At 39.7% G+C, this 24,040-nt stretch overlaps 1 protein-coding gene across 2 annotated transcripts; it reads right to left on the bottom strand.

Annotated features, from left to right (window-relative positions):
* Positions 1–3,708: 3,708 nt before the first annotated feature.
* On the bottom strand, positions 3,709–19,001 carry LOC5566447 (collagen alpha-1(V) chain). Of its 2 annotated transcripts, none has more exons than XM_021844853.1 (17): positions 18,909–19,001; positions 18,130–18,392; positions 9,895–10,445; positions 9,241–9,822; positions 8,818–9,183; positions 8,515–8,758; positions 8,250–8,456; positions 7,569–8,044; positions 7,259–7,510; positions 6,947–7,198; positions 6,561–6,884; positions 6,187–6,502; positions 5,865–6,125; positions 5,573–5,805; positions 4,815–5,511; positions 4,566–4,750; positions 3,709–4,503 (listed from the first exon to the last, which is right to left on the bottom strand). In XM_021844853.1, exons 2-17 carry the CDS (start codon positions 18,293–18,295, stop codon positions 4,138–4,140), a joined length of 5,478 nt encoding a protein of 1,825 aa, XP_021700545.1. In that variant the 5' UTR covers positions 18,296–18,392; positions 18,909–19,001; the 3' UTR covers positions 3,709–4,137. The 2 variants fall into 2 exon arrangements, with proteins under 2 accessions (XP_021700545.1, XP_021700546.1); XM_021844854.1 differs by having other exon boundaries at positions 18,831–18,977.
* Positions 19,002–24,040: the final 5,039 nt, after the last annotated feature.

Genomic DNA, 24,040 nt, shown 5'->3' with positions numbered 1-24,040 from the left:
TAACAGATTAACAGGAACTTTGTTATTTCGTTTAGTATGTTGAGAGTCTCGCATTATCAAAGTTACCCCGTTTTACGGTACCATACTTTCTGTTAATCGGTTAAGCAAAACGAATGCAAAACTAAAGAATATTAGCATGACACTTCATGTAAGAGCTGTTTTCATTCAAATCGAGAACATTTAAGGCTCTATATACGAATATTGAAAATTTATACGATGTTAGCATTTTCGAAACGCTTACAATCTGTTCTACGATCACTATTTGATGAAATTTTGAATAGTTGGCACTTATAATTGACTGCCTAGTTATCAAAGAACTTGGTCTCAAAGCGAAAAGCATATTCACAAACTGGGACTATTGTTGTAATCTAAGTACGAATAGGGTAACCAATATATTTTGGACCCTCTGGGCCATTTTCCTGCAAATTTCCCAGTTTAAATCGAAAGACCAACTCAATTCGCATGCCATTTGGAAAGATAGGACTATTCCTCACTTGCATCAACCGTTTTTACATAGAAAATGTGTTTATTTGATCTGAAATTAATTTAATTTAATCGGTTCATTCATGCAACCGTTACAACACGTTACACACAGAAATTGAAGCCGCCAGAAATTTTTCAGATGTAAACAAAAACGTTTTTCAAATTTCCGCACTAAAAGCGTAGAATTTCTTCGGTTTTCCATTGTCAATCGTTTGATTAGACTATGGGCAAGCATATTATACAACGAGTGTTGTGGACTTTTTCGCTAATCGATAAAAAATGCCGGGGGTCCAAAATATATACTTTGAGGGTCGAAAATGTATTGGTGTGTCCAAAATAATAAAAAACAGTGCTTCATAATTCATTTATTTTCGACATTTTTTGGATCCCACATGATCGTAAGGGCATTTTTATCTCGTAGGGGAAGTTTCTCTCTACATTTAGACATGTTCTTTGACTTGGTTACGCTATGCAATTAATTAATTGGGACAAAAAACTCAAATCACTTCCTTAGGGGGTCCAAAATACGACCGTTACCCTACCAATTTAAAAAAGATTGGGAATTTATCTATGCAACTGAAAATGACTATTCAGAGAGTTCTGTCTGATCTTTCGACCTTGACGCTTGCTCCTACGGGGGCCAACGACGAGGGCAGGATCAAACATGTCGCGCGTCGGTCTAGTAAGTGAAAAAGTGGCGTGATCGGTTAGTTCTTTTTGATCCTTTGACATTGACGCTTGCTGGTGGGCAGTGCGTCAAGAAAGCCAAGTTTTTTTTTTCCTTTTCGGGTCGCGCGCCTATTTTTTTCTGAGTGCTTTTATATAGCCGAGCAAACGAGTGAGGCTGAGAGTGGATTGTGGCTGCACAGTGAAGGATAAAGGATCAATTGGTGAGCTCGTTTCATGCTACTATTTCTAATCTATAAAAAGTTCAATCCAATGGACGCAGTGGCTTAACCTTCCCAACAAAAAAAAAATCTATAAAATATGTATGACTGCACATTTAATCGTTACAATTGTGGGACGTAAATATGAATTTTCAACAAACTATGAATTGTTCGTCACTGTGAGCGTCGACACAAACTCTGATTCATGAATTATTTATGTTTCACATTTTTTTTATTTTCAGAACACCCCTTTTTACCTTTATTTTTGTAATTAAAAAAAAAACTTTGAATGGTTCGACACTACAATTGTAGACTTGCGAAAAGTTCACTTTATTCAACAAACTTTGGATGGTTCGCCACTGTAAGTGTCGGCATAAGAATAAGAGTGCTCTATGATCTTCCAACCAATCAAGTTTTTTGTTTCTTTTCAAATAAGTAAAATATAATAACCCATGCTTTCGTCCTGACAGCTGTAGGAATGTTACATTTAGGTATTTGTTCAACAAACTTTGAATGGTTCGTCACCTCAAGTGTCGGCATAATTTTCCACTACATGGAAATTGTTCATATCAAATGAAAATATTATATTTACAAATAAGCATGTATATATCTCACAAATCATTATTTATCATGGTCTAATCGCTTATCAAAGTGAATCCTGTGACCCAACGATCCTTCCCATTAACAAACATCCCTCCCAGTAACCTTTGTGGAGATGCAGAGGCAAACCCGGTCTCCAAAAAGCAAAGGTTACATACTAACATTCCTTCCCCCAATCCCACCTGACTGCAAGGACGTGGCCGGCGCCGTTATTGACCCTGTATAAATAGAGGCACTGAATTATGCACATTGAAGAAGATTATGGCCAATCCCAGCCAAACTTCTGGTTGATTCTTTGTGCATTTTCACTGACTTCGGTCAATCACGGAATAGCAACCATTGATATGTGTAGTCAGTCTAAGCTAAGCTAAGCTAAGCTAAGCAACTGAAAATGACTATTCAGAGGCTGAAAAATTTCTTCAGGAAAGATTTTCTAATATTGTTCCAATTCCTGGAACAAAAAAAAATATCATTCATTTACACCAAAAGACGAACGAAGCAATTTTGCTAGTGAATTCTCAGGCGCACATGAAAACCAAGAAAATACAGCATGCTTTGTTCTTAATAATACAAAGAAACGAAAATCTTCTGGTATTAGCAACCAAAGACAATATTCCTGGTTGAATAAATTAATAGTATTAAGATGAAAATGTAAGTTATATACTGAATAATTGAATGAATTAAAAAAAAAAATAATCTTATTTGTTTCATAGAAAAGAAAGAATCCCTTTTCAGTGTAATGAAAAATTGAGGCAGAAACAGTTTTTTTTCAGTTTTCCTTAGCGGTGTAAAATTTCATGAAAAATATCATCCATTCCGACTAATACTTCATTAAAACCAATCCCATATCTTTTTTTCAGATGTTTTAGAAAATTTGCAATTGCTTTGTGTTTCCGATGCTTCGATTGAAATATGGGTTTTCAAAGAAAGGCTTATGTGGTCATTTTCCACCAAATTGGCCATAACTCAAAAACGAAAAAAAGTACATTTCAAATATTTCAGCAATTAAAGCATATGAAATTAGCTTCTCAAAAATATATTTTTGAAAGTTTTCCACTGATTGGAACATAGTTTTCCCGGCTTTTCTTTACGAATTTTCTCAACGGTGGAAAATTTTGTGGAAAACTTTTTCCAGTTAATATTTTTTTTTATTCCTGAGAAAATTTGCTTTCATTTTCATAAAAAACTTTGTTTCTACGATGCTTTGTTCTTGAGTTATGATTTTTTAAAGTAGTGTCAGAGGAAAACAAAAAATCCAACTGAGTTTTCCGGAAAAATAAGCGACCCTGGATTTTTCTCAATTTTTTTTTATTAATATATTGATGAGCCCTGTCTGTGGAAATAGTTTCATGAAAATCTGAGACCCTTCAGCCCACATTGTACGGAAATAAAAAAAAACCCCAGAGGTCACAGACTTGAATTTTAAAGGAGAATGGCTTAAACATCAAAATTGGAACAGCGATGAATTGTCATTTCTGTGTCATTAAATTAAGAAAAATCAGTTGTAAAATAGATTTTTCAGCAGTTGATTAATGATTTGGAAATCCTCAAATACAGATGTTGAGTACTCAAAGGTTAATAACACTTTCTTCTAGAAAATGACCCTTATTTGATTCATTACTGTGAACTGTACAACTATCGTCAGCTGGATTAACGTAAATTTTAGGATCAGATGTGATATTATATGATAGATATATTTACCATTATTACCGATTATTTAAATAACAAAACAAGAAACTTTGCTCAAACAATCGACGATATATTTCTCCTACAATTCACAAATCAGATATTTGGCAGTGATTTGGGATCTTTTTTGCGTTGTGATGAATGCGGAATGAATGTGTGCGTCCTTAAGTATATATTCAACCTAATTTTACAACTAAGTCATGGATGTTTGATGGTAGATTCCCCTCCTGACTTATGATGTTGTTCAGTCCTTTGTAGTTACGTTCTTACCTAAGCTTAGCCTAGTTCCCCTTTGTATTATGCTAGTTTTGTGTGTGCATTGCTAATTATCGCCTATTTCTTACCACTAGTACGTATCTTACATATCATAGGAATACTTCTCGCAAAATGCAAAAAATTCTAGCGTCATCCCTAGCGTGTTCCATAAATCATATCCTATAATTCTTTGAAGCAATTTGTCTCGGTAGCCATCTTTCCAAAACTATTTGAAGCATACGGGTCCTACTTGGAAACCGAACGCTTGTTGTGGTTGTCCATAATCCACCGGGTAGAAATCAATGATCGGAAGATATTGCAGTTTAGTTGTACGAATTTCAAAAATTGTCTCGCTTTTGCTTTTGCCAGATTTGCAACCATCCACCAGGACATTTGGTCGCAATTTGGAGTTTTCGTAACCAATATCGATCTCGTTGTCACCGAGGAAGCGAATCGCATCGTCATGGTTTTCCTCTTGATTGCTGTACCAGGCGACACTGTTCATACAGGTATACGTGAAGTTCTGATATGCACCTTCGGAGAGTAATCGCAAGAAGGTCATCTGTACAACACCGACTGTTTCATATGAAATCTGAAATATAGAGATCGATGATCAATAGAGTGGTTGTTTAATCTGAGTTTCGCCCTAATTACCCTAAAGCCGCCTCTTAGGTTTGAATACCAATCGGTCTTATCATTTTCCTTCCTCCATGGAATGTTCGGCATCTGAGAACTGTGCAAATCTGGGAAAACACATGTTTCGCCTTCGGCTGTCATGTTGCAGAAGACATAAACGGCATCATCCGCCATACCCAAGTTCGGATCGATCCAGTACCAACCTGTGAGGTAAGCGTATAAGTCAGGAAGAAACGATATAAACGTCTTTCTGATTTATCTACTTACCATCCTTGAACTGCGGATGTCCATAATGCAAATCTCGGCAAGTTCTGCCGGGATTCTCTCTGGTGCCTACTGGTTTCCTAATTCGATCCAATTCTTGGCGCATAGAGTAGATTGAGCTGTACATATCCAAAAATTTTGGACCCATTTCATCTTTGATCTTCTTCTTCTTTTTCTTTTTCTTTGGCTCAATCTTCAAAAGTTCCTCGTCAAAGTCATCTTCTTCTTCTGGAATTTCTTCAGCCTCTCGCTTCATTCGATCTTCACCTTTCGTCATAGTGAATTCACTCATCCTGAACAATAACTCCGGTGGAATTAGGGGAGCTTCAGCTGGAGGACCGGGTGGACCTGGAGGTCCAGGTGGTCCTGCCTCACCTTTCAAACCAGCAACACCTTCTGAACCTTTTGGACCTAACGGCCCTTCATTACCAGGCGGACCTTGTGGACCATCATTGCCCTTCAAGCCAAGAGGACCGACCGGTCCAGGGGGTCCTTTCGGACCATCTGGGCCACTATTGCCTCTAACACCTTTATCGCCTTTTTCACCACTATCACCTTTCAATCCAACCATACCTAGTTCACCTCTATGTCCTTTCAAACCTCGACGACCACGGTCACCCTTTTGGCCTTTCGATCCAGTTTCACCAATCTTTCCAGGAGGACCTGATTCTCCAGGTTTTCCAACAGGTCCAATTTCTCCCTGAAAAAAGGTTTTCAATATTATCGAGTAATTCATGAATATATCGGATATATCAACATACAGATGCACCTGGCGATCCTCGCAGTCCTGGTAGACCTTGCGCTCCTGGCATGCCTTGAGGACCAACTAGACCTGGGTTTCCAATTGGACCTGGTAATCCACGGTCTCCCTTCTCTCCAGATGGACCTACAGAGCCTTGCAATCCAGCCGGACCTTCCGGTCCCATTTTTCCTGGAGGTCCAACTTCTCCAGGTATTCCTGGTGGGCCCGGATCGCCAGTTTGTCCCGGTTCACCTTTTTGTGATTAATTCAATCAATACATTTTACAAAAAAACGATTCTCAAATAATTTACCTTGCTTTCCATCTTCTCCATCCTTTCCAGTATCACCCTTAGGGCCAATCACACCCGGTTCTCCAGGATTACCCGGAAAGCCGGGAGATCCAACCACACCTTTTGGTCCTTCTGGTCCAGCTGGACCTCTTTTTCCTGGAGGTCCAGGTGGACCACTTTTACCTTCTTCACCTTTTGGTCCAACTGATCCTTTTTCACCATCCTTGCCTTCCGGTCCATCTGGACCAGGAGGTCCTTGTGGACCAGGTTCTCCAATCAATCCTTAACAATACAAAAGGGAAAGTTAAGAAACTGTCGTATATAATAACATTGAATTTCGTACCTTGAGGCCCTGCTGGGCCAGTGGCTCCGGGAGCACCTTCAGCTCCTCTTGGACCTCGTCTACCTGGTTCTCCAGGAGGACCAATAGATCCGGCAGGTCCAACAAGACCGTCATCTCCACGATCTCCCTTGATTCCGGATGGTCCAGGCATTCCTTGGGCACCTGCTGGACCTGGTGGGCCAGGAAGACCTGTTGGACCGTCTTCGCCTTTTGAGCCAGCACGGCCCATTTCCCCTGGTGGTCCTTTTTCGCCAGGAGGTCCGATTGCACCCGGTTCTCCGCGGCTTCCTTGCGGACCCGCCGATCCAACAGGACCCTATTTAAGAAAAGTTTGTAATAAATATGCACCTTTGGAGGTATCCAATTGCACTTACAGCTTCACCCTGAGATCCTTTGAATCCTTTCTCTCCTGGAGGGCCAATATCTCCCTTATCACCATCCTCGCCAGGCGAGCCCTGCGGTCCTGGAGGTCCTGTTAAACCACGTTGCCCGGGGAGTCCATCTCGACCAATTGGTCCCACCAGTCCCATTTCACCTCGTTCTCCTTTCAAACCAGATGGTCCTGTTGGTCCTGGTGGGCCTCCTCGTCCTTCTGGTCCAGGAGGACCTTCTTTTCCTGGTTCACCTGGTTGCCCCTTATCTCCAACCGGGCCTGCTAGACCTGGTACGCCGATTTCACCTTTCAGTCCAGGAAGACCCTGTATATGCCAAAATACTTGTTTAGCAAGTATCTCAAGAATGTGAGACGACACTAACTTACCGGCATTCCCATCATTCCTCGTTCACCTGGAAATCCTGGTAGACCTTGCCCACCAGGTGGACCATTTTTTCCGGGTGGCCCTGGTGGACCAACCTGACCTTCTTTACCGCTATCGCCAGGAACTCCGGGTTCCCCTGGCATTCCTGGTAATCCAGGTATTCCGGGTTCACCAACTGGACCTGGTTCTCCTGTTGGTCCTTGAGGGCCGATAACACCTGGGTGACCAGTAGGGCCTGGATTCCCATTTTCTCCCTAGAAAAACGAGTAGTTCTAAGAAATATTTAAAGAGGAATAACATTAAAAGATATTTACCGGAGGGCCACGTTCACCTGGGGTACCTTGAGGACCATCTTTGCCGTTGTTGCCTTGTGGGCCGGGAAGGCCTATGAAACCACGAGGACCTTCCATACCTTGAGGACCCATTTCTCCTTGCGGTCCCGACGATCCTGGTTGACCGGTATCACCCTTAGGTCCCGGTGTACCATCAGCGCCTCGTCTACCACGAGCTCCCCGGAATCCTCTTGGTCCGACCTCTCCACGCTCTCCTTGAAGTCCAGTATTTCCCTAGTTGCAACGATCAATAATGTACATGGACTTGATATTTTGAATGAACTTATCTTACCCTCTCGCCTTTATCACCAGCCAAACCAGGAATACCGACTATCCCCTTATCACCCTTATCGCCTGTTGGTCCAGGATACCCGGCAAATCCTTGAACACCTTGTTTACCTTTTTCGCCCGGTAAACCCATGTGCCCAGTTTCTCCGCGAGGTCCTTCAAATCCCTTTGGCCCTTCCGGTCCTTCAATGCCCGCAGTGCCTTGCAGGCCGATCAATCCTCTCTCACCTGGTGGGCCCATGTCTCCTTTCTCACCATCATGGCCTCGTTCACCTTTATCTCCTTTGTCACCAGGACCACCTCGTTCTCCATCGTCACCCTTTGGGCCGCGATTGCCAGGAAATCCAATAGAACCTTGCACTCCTTGTGAGCCAATGTCTCCTTTGGGTCCAACGATGCCAGGGCTTCCTTCGCGTCCTGGTGCACCATCTGCTCCAGGCAGCCCTGGAATACCCGGCTTACCGTGTGGGCCCGCGATACCTGGTAGGTACATGTTTGGATTAGTTGTTTTTCAATTTGATGTAAGTGTAGGGGTTTAGTATTAGTAGTGAGTCTTTTTAAAATTGTAAGCAGCTTTTTGAAATAAACAGATTTGCGAATTAACGAGATCGCGGAGCTTAATGAATGATGCAAAATTGAAAACTGACCTCGTGAGCCAGTGACAATCGAAGAATCGCAACATTACCTGGGGGACCCATATTTCCTTGTGGTCCGGGAGGTCCTACCGGACCAGCTGGACCTGTCTGACCTGGTGCTCCTGGTTGACCTTGTGGACCAGGGTTTCCTTTAACGCCCGGGAGACCTTCTGTTCCGGGAATCCCTGGATTACCTGATGGACCTGGGAAACCACGAGGCCCTGCGAAACCGCGTGGACCTAATTCTCCGGGAAGACCTGCAAAAATAATTCATCGTAAGATTAACTGGAAGATTTGTTTTTAATCTGCACATACCAGGTAAACCTGGAGGTCCATCTTCTCCTTGGATTCCTTCATGCCCTTGTGCGCCCTTTTCGCCAATATTACCATGCCGACCGCGCTCACCCTTCTCACCAACCATTCCCGGTAAGCCAACTGGGCCAGGCTCACCCTTTGAACCTTGTAAGCCAACAACTCCTCGTTCACCATCTCTTCCAGCTCGCCCTCGACGACCTTCACGACCAGGTGGTCCATGTGCTCCTCGCAAGCCTCGCGGACCCTATAAAATGGAAGAAAGGTGTTATATTGGAGCAGCATCCACATTTTCCAAATACTTACAGGTTCACCATTATCTCCAGGTTCTCCTTTTGTACCCTCTGGTCCCGGAGGACCAACAGGACCAGGTACTCCTGTTAATCCCATAGGCCCATCGGCACCTCTCATAGCCATCATATGCTGAGACAACATTGCACGGAATGCTTCCGCTTGCGAATCGGGACCTTTCTCATTGGCGGTTTGGCTCAGAGGAATCATGAACACATGACCAGGTTGTCCAGGAGGTCCACCTTGCCCCGGTAGTCCATCTCGTCCGGGTTCACCCTTAGGACCAGGCTCTCCTGGTGGTCCTCTTGGACCTATGATCGTTCGGAATCCAGTTATACTGTAGTTGCCAGTGGGGGGTGCTGGAAATGACACTGAAGTATCCTGGAATAATTGGAAGATTATAGAAAACCGTATAAAATACTGAAGGATTTATATTACATCCGGATCTTGTTCGTGTTCTACAGATGGTTGAACTCCATCGGGTCGATTATTATCCGATGCTGATGAGTCATATTCCGGGTCTGGAAGTGGTAGAATAGGCCTTCTACCAGTCTGATCAACAATTCCTGGTCTGGTTCGGTTTATTTCTACGCGATGCCATTCCGTATTGCTGCGCTGTGTGCTTGTACTAAATTGGTGCTGCTCAACTTTTCTATCCTCTCCTTCTAATTCCAAGTTGTTGTAATATTCGTCATCTTCTCCGATGATCTCCAACCCGTCGGCTTCACCAGTAATATCTACGAATTCTCGGTGCCCTTCGAAGTTGTTGCCAGATGACCCAGAACTGGATATGACGAATTTGTTGACTTGATCTCTCGAGTTACTGAAATCCTGAGTTTGATGGAACGTCGACGATGTAGATCCGTTCTGACCCGATGTACTTTGACTCGAAAAACTATGCATGCTTGATGTTACGGTTGCAGAGCCATGGCCCGCCCCCAAACAGTCGGGTGCATATTTGGTACAGATGTGGAATGCTTCATCTGGAGTATCGGCAAACATGAACAGTTGAAGATCTCCCTGTAATTTCAATAGAACATGTTAACTGTTGATCATCTACATACTCTCCTTACACATATCTATGAAACTTACGGTGAAAAATCCTTCGTCTTCATTGAGTTGAACGCCTGTTAAAATCAACCCGTCCGTGGCAATGACTGAACCAGCTTGTCGTCTTAGTCTACGAGTGACCTGCTCGTGACAATCTTTGATCAGTGTTACGGAATCACCTTTGACACTGATTCCCAACCGGTGCCATCGTTCATCATCTATGCTGACGCCAAAACTGATCAGGCTTTCCTCCTCCGGGTTACCATCGGTGTCCTGATAATACAGGGCAACTTCCATTCCAACCATCAGCATCAAAACTTCCTCCGAATCAGACGAATACACCGTGAACAGTGGAACCCGTACAAGATTGGGTGTGGCTTTGAGCACGACCAAGATGGAGAAGTCGGATGGAAAGCCATTTGGGAACACCTGGGTCGTTCCAATGCTGAGCACTGTATCCTGATTCAGGTTGTAGGCTGACGCCGGGTAGGTTTGGTAATCGTTACGGGTTTCATTGCACATGCCCGGCACTGGCGTTACACCCGATGGAAGCCTAGGCAGGTCGAACTGCTCTATCAGGTCAACTATGCCATCTGTAAAAAGGTTTTTATATGAAAAGATAATTGTGTTCGAAAGTTTTAACCTTAACTAAACATTGGTTATGGTCCGTCCATAAATTTCCTAGATCCCCTCTTTCAGAGTATATACCGTAAAACGGGGTAACTTTGATAGTTTTTTCGAAGAAATTTTGAATATTTATGCCTGCTGTTTCAAAGAATTTTAATTCATATTTTTAAAACAAGTACTGGTATCCTAACTATCGATTCCAGTTGATAGATTTCCAAAAGATTTATTCTTAATGGATCAGTAGCGCAACCAGGATTTGGCTCTAGGGGGGGTTTTGTTAACTTGAAGATAATGTGTTTTTGGGAAAATAAAACGAGTGTAAATAATTCGAAGATAAAAATTGAGCAATATTGCTTGCTTAACATTAAACAAAAAACTCAACGCCATATGCAAAGTAAGGCTATTATCTTCCACCCTGGGCATTTTTGTATAGAGTTACAAAGCTACTCAAAGGAAATCTGTTGTATCAGATGAAAATTTCCAAAAGTTTCGTTCTTTACAAACATTGTCTTAGATTCAACTTTTTAAATAGGGATTACAAAACGGGATTAATATAATATCATTTAGATCTTAATTTTTCGTAGTTTGTTCTAAAGTTTATCCATGTTACATTTGGAGGCACATTGACTTGGAAACGTTCAATCACTCTTCGTCTGTTCTGTTCCTTACATACGTTTTCAAGTTTTTCAACGAACATATCTAATGATCTTTCAGCGCAAGTCGCAGTAATAAGCATTGCGACTATCATTAGCAGTTTGCCGAAGGCAAAACAGCATTGCAGATATTGAAGCATTTCAAGATTGTAGACGAAACTGTGTTATTTTCCAGCTTACCAACAATCACGATCTCCCTTAATCTCTCCTAGGATTTTTATTTGTTATCATTGAAAACTAATGAATTTCTTCTCCGGAAATTCACGTGCTCTCTGGTGGTTATAAAATTCGGCAAAATGCTGAGCCAACTAACAAATTTTTCGAAAAATCGAATTTTGATAAAAAAAAAATGTATCTTTTAAAGCGGTCTCAATATGTTTGTTTCACAAACTTCTCTTCAAAAACCTGTAGCTTATTTATAATAAAAAGCGAGAAAATGTAGTCCTCCTCAATAGTCTTCAAATTATAAAGTTACAACATAGAACAATATAATTGTTAACACAACTGGCTGCTCCGACGCTTGTGGATTTTAGTGTTGAATTTCAAAAATATATTTAATAATTCCTATGAAAAAAATCTGCTCTGGGGGGGGGGGGGGGGGTTTGACCCCCAAAACCCCCCCTTCGTTGCGCCACTGTAATGGATATATAATTTTTCATATAATCGGAAGTCGGTTTTCTGTCTTGGGGTAACTTTGATAATGGAGCATCACTCGAACAAAATTGAATGAATTACAGAACATTTGTAGGGCGTTGCATATCTTTAGACGTTTAACGCTATATGGAAATTTCTGACTAAGATTACAAAAATGGCCCCAGTTTGTAAAAATAGTATTCTCTAAGAGTTTTGAGACCGAATTCGAGTTCTACTATAACTAGGCTGTTAAGTATAAGTGACGAATTCATTATGACTTCATCAAATAGTGATCGTAGAACAGATTGTTTGAGAGCATTTCAAAATTGCTAAAATCTTATAAATTTTCCATATTTGGATATAAATCCTCAAATGTACTTGATTCCAACGGAAATAGCTTTAAAATGAAGTGTCATACTAATGCTCTTTACTTTTGCATTCGTTTTGCTTAACAGATTAACAGGAACTTTGTTATTTCGTTTAGTATGTTGAGAGTCTCGCATTATCAAAGTTACCCGCATTATCAAAGTTACCTCGTGTTACGGTATATAAAAGTATTCATTAGTAATGGATCATTAAAATAACCAAAACGGCCGCTATGGAAAGCATAGATAGCTTGTGTGTTTGACAGATCAGCAATGCTGCCACAATGTTAAATCCCATATACAGTGGCGCCTTTGTTTTGATGCGCTGAGCACTGACAAAAACTACCTTCAACTATCCATTGCTGACGAAATCTATGGAGGATATTACAGTATATCTTTCAAAAGGTAGGAATTCCACAATTATAGATGTCGATAAACCTACAAATTTCTGTGTTGAATTTTTGGAACAATTTTGGAAAGTGTGTGCAAAAATTGGAGTAAGTAATGTCATGAGCATTAGCCACAAAACATTGCAAAGGTGATCTTAGGGTAATTTCTTGTTTTCTTTACCTTATTGGGCACTTCGCAGCTTAGTTTTCTCTACTTCTATACTCAAAAAAACTGAGAGCTATATTTGACAAAAATTAGTTTTCGCATCCCACATTGGTATGGGGATTTTAAGAGGAAATATGAAACTTACTGTGATTAAACGTAAAACATCAACAAAGTTGTCTCTGTTATAAAACATTTGTTTTATCGGAACGATAATAAGGGTGTGAAAATGTAGTGTATTGTGTATTCTGTAAAAATAGATAATAACCTAAAAATTTTCATTTAGGGGTCGTCCATAAATGACGTAGCATTTGAGGGGGGCGGGGTCTTCACGGATTTGTGACGATGTGTGACGAGGGGGAGGGAGGTATTCCAACCAGTGGACGTAGCATTTTGAATAATTTCGCTAAAAAGAGTATCGCTGGAAAACCTGCCAAACAGTTTATTTCTATTAAACTTCTTTATCAGACTTTTTAAACTTGCGTTACAAAATGATGATTCAGCTTCAAAACATTAATATGATCTCATTAAAAAAAAATCTAAGAAATTTTGATTTTTTCTGACAAATTAAATGAAACAGATTTTATGAAGCTATAGATAGTTATGTGCATATTATATTGTAGTCGTGTCCAAACTATTTTATTTATTAATAAACAAACTAAAACTTTAATAAGTTAGGTAAACATCAATGTCTTATCGACTTGGAAAATATTATATTTACCATTTGTTAACAAGACATAAAATCAACCGTTATAGTTTAATTCATTTTTTTGTTGGAGTTTTAATTCTTCAAAAGAATACAATATGCTCATTTAGGTAAATATGACCGTTTTTATTGTAAAACATGTGAAAAAAAAAATATTAATTTAGTGCGATAAATGTTGCAGGAAATCTCCACTCAGTCAAATCATCGGCTTGTTTTGATATCTTCTTCTTCTTTCTGGCGTTACGTCCCAACTGGGACAAAGCCTGCATCTCAGATTAGTGTTCTTATGAGCACTTCCACAGTTATTAACTGAGAGCTTTTCTTTGCCGACTGACCATTTTTGCATGTGTATATCGTGTGGCAGGTACGAAGATACTCTATGCCCTGGGAATCGAGAAAATTTCCTTTACGAAAAGATCCTCGACCGATGGGATTCGAACCCACGACCCTCAGCATGGTCATGCTGGGTAGCTGCGCGTTTACCGCTACGGCTATCTGGGCCCCTTGTTTGATATATCAATGCTCTTGATGGAACAGCCTGGATAATATTGAGGACATCAAATTCGAGTTTTATCAAAATTGTCCTGTCATTCAGTTTTCTAATTACTCGATAATTCAGCGAAAAAGCATTTTTATTATTTCACTGTTTCATTATTAGTTGTGTAAGAATATTTCAGTTTGGGGAACAATGATGAAGTTTAGCTGAAATAAAAATAAAGATAATTGTATTAAAATTTCTGACTGTTTGCTGAATGGATTTGAATTTAGAGAATGATGTCAAAGATCCATTCCAAATGAAGGTATTTTGTTGATCATATTCACTGAAATCTGTTTTTTAACCACGAATAATTTAAAAAAAATCTACCGAAAAGCTTAACATTACATATATTTTGCAATTGGATTAAATGGACAAATTGCTGTGAAATTTTGCGAAAAAGTTACACGTCTTCTCAGTGAGAATCGAACTCACGACTCCCTGATCTCTAGTTAGGGCGCGTTAAGGACTCATGGACACAGAAGTTATCCTGAATTCGATTTCAGCTCAATAATCACGTGGTCCTTTTTCGCAAAGTGCACCTCTTTCGGAAGAATCCGATGCCCATCCAAACACAACGCTTTCTATTTATATCTAATGCCTACCCCGAGAGCGCATTTTTTTTTAGGTATTGAAATGGCACACGTCTGGGAAGGACGAGATCCCGGTCGAGCTTCTCAAGCACGGAAGCGAGCAGCTTTATCAGTCGATCCACCGAGTACTTCTGAAGGTATGGGAAGACGAAGAATTGCCCACCGGCTGGTTGGATTGCCTCATCCGTCCTATCTACATGAAAGGGCACAGATTGGAGTGTTCCAAATACATAGGAATTACCCTGCTGAATTCGGCGTACAAAATTCTGCCGCGCATTCTGTTTAACAGACTGAGACCGCTCGAGGAGTCCTTCGTAGGCGAATACCAAGCTGGTTTTCGTGAGGGCCGTTCGAAAACGGACCAGATATTTAGCTTGCGAATGATCCTAGACGAATTCCGGGAGTATAACTTGCAGACTCACCATCTGTTTATTCATTTCAATGCGGCGTACGACTCAGTAGAATAATCTGGAAGTGCTTCAAACCTGTGTTTGAACATTTTTGGGATGAGGTAGCAGCTCTTCTCGAGTTTGTAAAATGATAGGTTTGACACTTTGACAACAACAACAGTCAAACGTTTGAGCAAGCCATGATTTGTAAATTTGCTGGAAGTGGGCATTCAAATGCATTTGAATGCATCCAATTTTTTAGAAATATCAGATGCATCAGGAGTGATCCACCCCTTGTTCATACCCCATTATCAAAGTTACCCCAAAACAGAAAACCAGCTTTCGACTATATGAAAAATTATATATCCATTCAAAATAAATCTTTTGGCAATTTATCAACTGCAATCGATAGCTAGGATGCCAGTACTTGTTTTAACAATATAAATTATAATTTTTTGAAACAGCATGCATAAATATTCAAGTTTTCTTTGAAAAAATCAAGGGGGTTGTGTACAAGACACGACCGCATGACGTTAACTACGCCAAGTGATTTTCTGGATTTAAATTTTAATCGATTTTCATAGTTGCAGCCTTCCTTTAGTTCAAACTCTAACATAATATCGTGACGGTCGCAACATTTCAGATTTTCAATTGACACCCAGTATATTGCCGTAAGACACAGTTAACGTCAAAAGAAGAATGCGCGAAGAAGCAGAAATTGGTCTGCTTTTATAGTGCACTAGCCAACCCAAAGGAATCGTGAAAGACAATATGAACGAGTTTGGTTGCGTAAGAAAAGGGTCGACATTTTCCCAATTTTCGAAAGTCTATCGTCAATTTCCGACCGATTGGTGGGAAAATATTGGAATTCTATTGATAAATGGCTGAGTTATTAGTATTCAAAATCTTACATAATTTCGTGACGGTCGCAACATTTTAGATTTTCAATTGACACCCAGTATATTGCCGTAAGACGTAGTTAACGTCAAAACTATCAAAGTTACCCCGTTTTACGGTACCCCAAAACAGAAACCCGACTTTCAATTATATGAAAAATCATATATCCATTCAGAATAAATCTTTTGGCAATCTATCAACTGCAATTGATAGCTCGGATACCAGTACTTGTTTTATAAATATAAATTATAATTCTTTGCAACAGCATGCATAAATATTGAAGTTTTCTTCGAAAAAACTATCAAAGTTACTCCGTTTTACGGTACATTAACAACCGTCTAAAAAAATAAAGCAAATTTTTTTTTCACTACGACACTACAAGTGAATGAAAAATGATCCAATCTCACCCCATAGAGGGGGTGACATTGGGTCACTGTAATTGAAAAAACTTGTTTTTGAGAATGGAAAAAACCATTCACAGCTGAAAAATAAGACGAAAAGACATCTAAGATGTTTCACAAGGATGATAAACCCACTTAAAAGTATGATTATACTAAAAATATGAAGAGCAATGAGAAAAAATATGTGAACCCAGCATTTAGCGTCAAGTTTACACAAATTTTCTTGTGTTTCTTCCTTCAAATTATCTTTAAAGTCTCATACCACTTGCCTTGAAAGTCTATTCAGTATCCCCAAAGATGTACTGAAACAGCAATTATTATAAACCTTAACAAATAGTTCTATTTCAGTGCGACATTCAACGATGAAAAGATTTCAGGCAGTTGTTGACGTCATTATCGCGGTATTTCAGCGATCCAACTCATTTGTACTTCCGTGAGAAGATTCTATGGTATGAAAATACTAATGAATAATTAAAACTAAAAAAAATCTATTTGATAAAATTTTAAAATGTGGCTGCACACGAATAACAGTTAATGGTTAGAGAAGTTGTCTAAATGCGTTGCATTGTTATTCAATGCGCGGAATCCTCAAGTAGACTTGTTTTGTGGTTCAGCGATGGTGTATTTAGAAAGAATAAACACATCTTAATGATGAAAGAGTACACACAGCACCGTAAACGTCAAAAATGAAGACTTGTGTTTTCAATCACAATCGTTCTTACGTGACCCAATCTCACCCCCATTTTTAATGTTTTAGACACTGTACCGAATAGAAATATTTTTTTTTGTAGATAAATCAAAAAGATTCCGGAAAATACAAGTGAAGTGTATTGAAAAGACTGTCAACCTTCTACTAGTAGAACAATAGAGGTTAAAATACATGCGTGATATTTTTCACAGGAGTAATTAAATGATGTAAATTTTATCAAGTATCAACATACAAGTTTGTTGATATATTAAACAAAAACTACTATTTCTAAAAATTTATATTGTGATTAATTATGTATAATAATATGTTCTCTAACATATGAGATATAAATTTTAGTGATATCAGCATAATCAGCTGAAATATTTCATAAATCATATTTTTCCGTTTTGACCCAATCTCACCCCCTAGACCCATTGCCACCCCCATCGACGGTACTAAAATACAACATTATAATACAATGCCGAAATCTGCATTGATATTTACAAATCTATTTTTGTATGAAACGAAAGATATCATCTTTGCCAGAAATTGATAACAAGATTGCATAATTGCAATAATTTTGGATTTTACAATTTACCTGGGGGATCTTTCTTCATTCGTATAATCAAGTAAATTTAAAAGAATTGAGAATATTGTGAAGAATCAGCAATTTAAATTATGGCGGAAAATTGAATTTAAATTTGAAATTATAAACCTTGGAAATGTTCTAGCTCTGAGTTAGTCAATAAAACAACTAAGAAATCACTATGACAAACAAAAATTCAAACGCTTCGTGGGCCGCACAAAATAAGGCCACGGGCCCTCCATTAAGCAGGTCCGTCTTAGACACTCGATCGATTTAAACTCACTTGAATTGTAGTATTTTCGTTATGCTTTCTAGTGTGTACAGAATGAATGGGCAAAACTAATTAAGGGAGTTAGAAGCAGAGGGGTGTAAGTGGCAAAAATCTGCTTTGGAGAAAAACGTTTTTGAAATTTTTCTATCAAGTTTTTATTCCATTATAAATTTTATGGGATTCGAAAAATGAAGCCAATCTACTACGAATTATGTTATTTTTCCAAGTTGGATGAAAAAATCACCATAAAATACCGTTAGAATGTTAGAAAACAGTGTTTTTTTTTTCAGTATAGCTAACTCAAATTCGATCAAAATGGAATTTGCATCTCTTTGGGTTTAGGCGTTGGGCCCCCCAATTTCGTTTGGACTTGAAACCTACCTTTAGCGACCAGTCCTGCGACGCTGCTTCCGATCAGGCCAACGACTATAATCACAATGATTGCACTAATCCTAAGTTGCTCCACCGGCAATCGGCCACCGAAAATCGTTGATCCTCTCCGCTGCCGATGGGACAATCGTAAATCTATCATCTTCACTATTTGCATACTATTTGCAGATTATCGGTTTGCACTAAACAATAATTCGGCTCCGTTTTCTTCCTCGCATATCATCTAACTTATCCACCCGTATCGAATGATATCACTGCAATAAGAACGGAGAACATAATTTGTTATCGAATGTCGGCTTCTCGTTTCTATCACCACGTGCTTGAACAGTATGTCAATGGGCTATGCGTTCGCAGTTTCGGTGGTTTTTGACCTCTTCTGAGCAAGAGTAGTATACGACGTCATCGTTTCATTTCCAGTTGGTCACTTTCAACCGCTTATCACACTTTTTGCTTCATTTTCTAATTTTAGAAATTGTTAGATGGTATCTAGAGGCAATGTGGAATGAATGCAAAACGGTTAGGCTTAAAATTTCAACAAATGATTCTCTCGTTATGTAGCATAAATCAGTGGATGATGATACGTATTGCTTTTTCAGATCGATTGATTGATTCAACGTTATTCACTCTTCTTCTGTTACTGTTACCACGTATTTAACAATTGAGTAGTTATCCAGAATTCTATCATAGCTTACTCTTGTATCACAGTCACAAGTCACACAAATTCAGTTGGCCTATTTTTCCCTCATCTGCGTCAGATCACAATCACTTACTTTTCACGACTATTTGAGCGGTCACGCCTGCTAGCCCTCGGAAAGCCAATCACTGACTGGCTTACACTAAGCAAACGCACTTGGTTTTCAAGACTTTTTAAATGCTGTCCAGAATGCGCGCCAGAATGATTTGGACCAAGTGGGTGTGCGCGGATTGATGAACAGCGGCAATAGTAGCGATTAAATTTGGTCAATTTTTTCATACACAGCGTAAATTAGACTAGTTGACCAGAGTAAATTTTAGTTCGTAGTGACAGTCAATAACATTTATTTTCCAACAAAATTTATTGTTTTTTTCTATAGCGGTATGTCTCCATTAGGAAAGAGCTTGCTTCTCAGCTTCCACAGTTATTAACTGAGAGATTTCTCTGATAACTGACCATAATTGTATTTGTATGTCGTGTGGCAATCACCTTAAAGACCTTAAATTTGAAGTCATAGTTTCCCGATATAAATCAGGCATGTTTTTATTTTGTTCACAAACAAATTACATGTAGAATCAAATGCTGGTATCGTGATATTTGTTCATAACTTGGGACCTACACATTCATAGCGATAAACGACAGCTATTCAGCAATATTAAACTGAAGGAGGTGCAATTGAATATCGCCGGTTGAAAATTTTTACTGGTGGGCAGAGTAATTTCATGTTTGTCACACTATAAACGATAGCAAAAATGTTCAGTTGGCACAGGCTCTCAGCTAACAATTGTAGAAACACTGAACTGAGGAGCAGGCTTTGTCCCAGTTGAGTCCTAACGCTGGTAAGTAGAATAATATATTTGGTTTATAGCAGTTTCAGGATGTCTTTTCAGGAATTGTCTATGGAAAGCGAGGGAGTCGTGAATGTCCATGGTTAGCCTAACGTACCTTGTGCAAGATATCATTGAAAGAGAACAAAAATTTTATTGAAATGTACTGATAAAGATCATTGAAAATGTAAGATTTGGTTTTCAGGGTTGTACATATCGGCAAATGTTTTTTTTTTGGAAATGGTCTTCTGGTAAATTGCATTCCGGGTAATGTTATAGAATCGGGGAGAGATACATTTTGTTAAAAAAATTAGAATACAGATATTTCGCATAAGGCAGTTTCTGGAACCGGCTATAATGTGGCCACAAAGAAAAGAATTTCAAGAAAAATGCATCAGTGTATATCTTTTGAGAAACGATTGAATTGAGCCATTTTCTGGTTCCCGGGACATCTCAAATTTACTATAGGTATCCAATTTGTATCTAAATATCTGTGATAAGCTTTTTTACGAACTATTTTGTTTGGTATCTGTTTTCAAATAATTGAAACGGTTTAGTATCCATCAAATCTATATCTGTTTTTTTTTTCGGGCATTAAGTCTGAGTACCCACATCTGGTACATTCTATACGGTCCAAGGCTCTTCATTAATTTTGGGCTGCAAAACAATGAGTCTACAACTAGGAAGGAGCGTTCACCACAGCTCTGGTCTTTACAAGTTCCTACCTCACGCTTCCACGGGTCAAACGATGACAAAGACCGCCAGCTTAGGGTTGCGTACTTAGCTGGTAGTGCAACCTGGGTACTGTTGTCCTTCTGACATCAGCTAGATTGAAGAGGTACGTCTCGAGCGTCTGATCACCAGGAGGTGCGGCCCAAACAGCGTCTGTAATGGTATCCAGCGGCTGAGCAAGAAATGCTGAATTGCGCACAGCTAAATCCAAGGTGGTAGCCCCATCAGCACGATCGTCCTAGTGTTAGTTGGGACGTTAAACAGAGCTGGCACGATGGCGCTTCGGCGAGTGTTGACGTAAGTCCAATAAGCCACCCGTAAAAAGCCTTATTGCGAATAACATAGGAGATAATACGACCCGGAACAATCGGCAGAGACCCACGCGGCGAAATAAGGATTACGATTGGAAACATGTAACTGAAAGTCACTTGGTTTCACAGGTTGCGACAAGTTAATATATGACGAATTATATCCCCGTAACTTCGATATCGTAGCGCTGCAGGAAATTTGTTGGACTGGACAGAAGGTGTGGAAAAGCGGGCATCGAGTGGCTACCTTCTACCAAAGCAGCCGATCAACGCAAGGATGTGCAAGATGAGGATAAAAGGCTGTTTCTTCAACTACAGCATCATCAACGTACACTGTCCACACGAAGGGAGACCCGACGGTAAGAAGGAGACGTTTTAAGCGCAGCTGGAGCAGATATATGACGAATAATCGCCGTGTGACGTGAAATTCGTTGTTGGCGACATGAACGCACAGGTAAGACGAGATGAGATGTACAGACCGGTGATCGGTCGGAACAGCTTGCACACCGCATTGAACGACAATGGCCAACGATGCGTCAACTTTGCAGCCTCTCGTTGTCCTTCTTCCCTTGCCAAAATATCCATAAGGCCACCTGGAGATCACCCGACAGCCAAACCGAGAACCAAATTGGCCACGTTCTAATCGACGGAAAACTCTTCTCACCAGTAGTGACACGGAAATAACTTCGGGAGCACGCGCGGTCGACGAAAGACGTCCGCCCCCAGATCTCCAAGAGGTAGAAACAGAGATTGGTCGGTTGAAAAACCACAAAGCCGCTGGAGTGGATCAACTACCGAGCGAGCTGCTAAAATACGGTAGTGTTGCACAGGTAAGAGCGCTGCACTGGGTTATTTCCAAGATTTGGGAGGAGGAAGTATCACCGGAGAAGTGGATGGAAGGTGTCGTGTGTCCCATCTACAAAAAGGGCGACAAGTTGGATTGCGCCAATTATCGTGCGATCACAATTTTGAGCGCCGCCTACAAGGTACTCTCTCAAGTTTTATGCCGCCGTCTATCACCAATTGCTAGAGAATTCGTTGGGCAATATCAGGCACGATTTATGGGCGAACGAGCAAAAACGGACCAGACACATCCGCCAGATAATGCAGAAATGCCGCGAATTCAATGTACGCACACATTATTTGTTCATCTATTTTAAATCGGCCTATGATACAATCGATCGAGAACAGCTATGGCAGATTATGCACGAATACGGTTTTCCGGACATGAGCATGAGCATGAGCATAGATGACCGTACAACTTGTAGTTGCTACTCCGTGATTGACCAATCACGATGACCGTAGAACAATCGAAGTTGCACAGGGAGTTACTATGTGATGCCATCCATGATATAGTCACGCCTAACCGGATTCGCGATATAATTCGGTAATCGCATTGTACGCCGAACAAGTGTTTATCGCTCGCCCACGCAAGAGCTAGCGACGCGATCAATAGATCAAACACTATTAACGGATCGCGGTACTTTTTCACTACTACGCTACCGACGCACGACATGTTTGATCCTGTCCTTCTCGCCCGCCCCCGCAGGAGCAAGCGACAAAGTCGAAGGATCAAACACTCCACGTATACAGTTTACCGGACAAACTGATAAGATTGATTATGGCGACGATGGAGCGAGTAACGTGCGTAGTCCGCGTAAGTATCAGGGGCACTCTCGAGTCCCTTCGAATCTCGCACGAGTGGCACGATCTTTAGGAAGTCTGTTCAGTTGCTTGTTTTCGCCGACGAGATCGGTATTGTTGCACGCAACTTTGAGACGATGGTGAATACATACATCTGACTAAGGGCTGAAGCAAGGCGGATCGGACTGAACATCAATGTGTCGAAGACGAAGTACCGTAAAACGGGGTAACTTTGATAGTTTTTTCGAAGAAATTTTGAATATTTATGCATGCTGTTTCAAAGAATTTTACTTCATATTTTTAAAGCAAGTACTGGTATCCTAACTATCGATTCCAGTTGATAGATTTCCAAAAGATTTATTCTTAATGGATATATAATTTTTCATATAATCGGAAGTCGGTTTTCTGTTTTGGGGTAACTTTGATAATGGAGCATCACTCGAACAAAATTGAATGAATTACAGAACATTTGTAGGGCGTTGCATATCCTTAGGCGTTTAACGCTATATGGAAATTTCTGACTAAGATTACAAAAATGGCCCCAGTTTGTAAAAATAGTATTCGCTAAGAGTTTTGAGACCGAATTCGAGTTCTACTATAACTAGGCTGTTAAGTATAAGTGACGAATTCATTATGACTTCATCAAATAGTGATCGTAGAACAGATTGTTTGAGAGCATTTCAAAATTGCTAAAATCTTATAAATTTTCCATATTTGCATATAAATCCTCAAATGTACTTGATTCCAACGGAAATAGCTTTAAAATGAAGTGTCATACTAATGCTCTTTACTTTTGCATTCGTTTTGCTTAACAGATTAACAGGAACTTTGTTATTTCGTTTAGTATGTTGAGAGTCTCGCATTATCAAAGTTACCCGCATTATCAAAGTTACCCCGTTTACGTAATCCTGGGGCAAATTGATCACTGGGGTAAATTTGATCAGGTCGGTACCGAAAAACATTTCCTTCCAAAGATGCTGAAGGTTTCATCGGCGCAACAAATATTCCATGTTTTCTAGTTTATAGATGTCTTATGATAATTTTGAACTATTTTATTTTATTAAGGTCAGTTTTGCATAGAAATATTCACAGTTTTTGAAGGTGTAAGAAATACAGTTGAAAATGTCTGTGCCAAACAATCCACTGGTGCAATGCCTACATGTTAACTTTGATTGTTTAAAATGATGTGTAAGCTAAAGTATAAACTACTGTACATATTTTTGATAGCATACAGCATAGCAAATATAGTTTTTGCTCATAAAATCGTTTAATCTCGAATAATGTGCTAATTTTACGAGGGAAATTGCCTATATTTAGGCGTATTAGGCAGATTTTCAAATTTTAATTTTGCAATAAACTGATCGAATTCTCGAGTTATAAGAATTTTGACATCATTTTCAGATTCAGGAGACCCAAATTTAGTAGATAGGGAAATTTTTATCTCTAAATTCTGCTTTGTGATATGGTGATCAATTTCGCCTCAATGTGTCATTTTAATTTTTTGATATTAAAACTATTTTTATGATATGTTAAGTATTATTTCATGAAAAATCAATTTCATAAACTAATAGAGATCAATGGAGTACTGGTTTTGTCGAAATTTATTTGACAATATTTGAATTCTGAAGGATAACACAACAAAAAGTTGTAAAATTGTGATCAATTTGCCCCCGGTTTACGGTACATGATAGCGAGGG

Source organism: Aedes aegypti, chromosome 2 (assembly GCF_002204515.2).
Source record: "Aedes aegypti strain LVP_AGWG chromosome 2, AaegL5.0 Primary Assembly, whole genome shotgun sequence".
NCBI classification, from domain to species: Eukaryota; Metazoa; Arthropoda; class Insecta; order Diptera; family Culicidae; genus Aedes; species Aedes aegypti.
Note: the sequence above shows the minus strand (reverse complement) of the source record. Positions and strands in the feature narration are given on the sequence as shown.

What these genes read in the sequence shown, in the direction of transcription:
- LOC5566447 (XM_021844853.1), bottom strand. Translation starts at nt 18,295, where the DNA reads ATGCAAATAGTGAAGATGATAGATTTACGATTGTCCCATCGGCAGCGG. An exon ending in CGCAGGACTGGTCGCTAAAG is followed by an intron (nt 10,446 to 18,129) that starts GTAGGTTTCAAG and finishes ACCTTTTTACAG; the next exon opens with ATGGCATAGTTGACCTGATA. An exon ending in TGGCCCAGCAGGGCCTCAAG is followed by an intron (nt 6,126 to 6,186) that starts GTACGAAATTCA and finishes TGTATTGTTAAG; the next exon opens with GATTGATTGGAGAACCTGGT.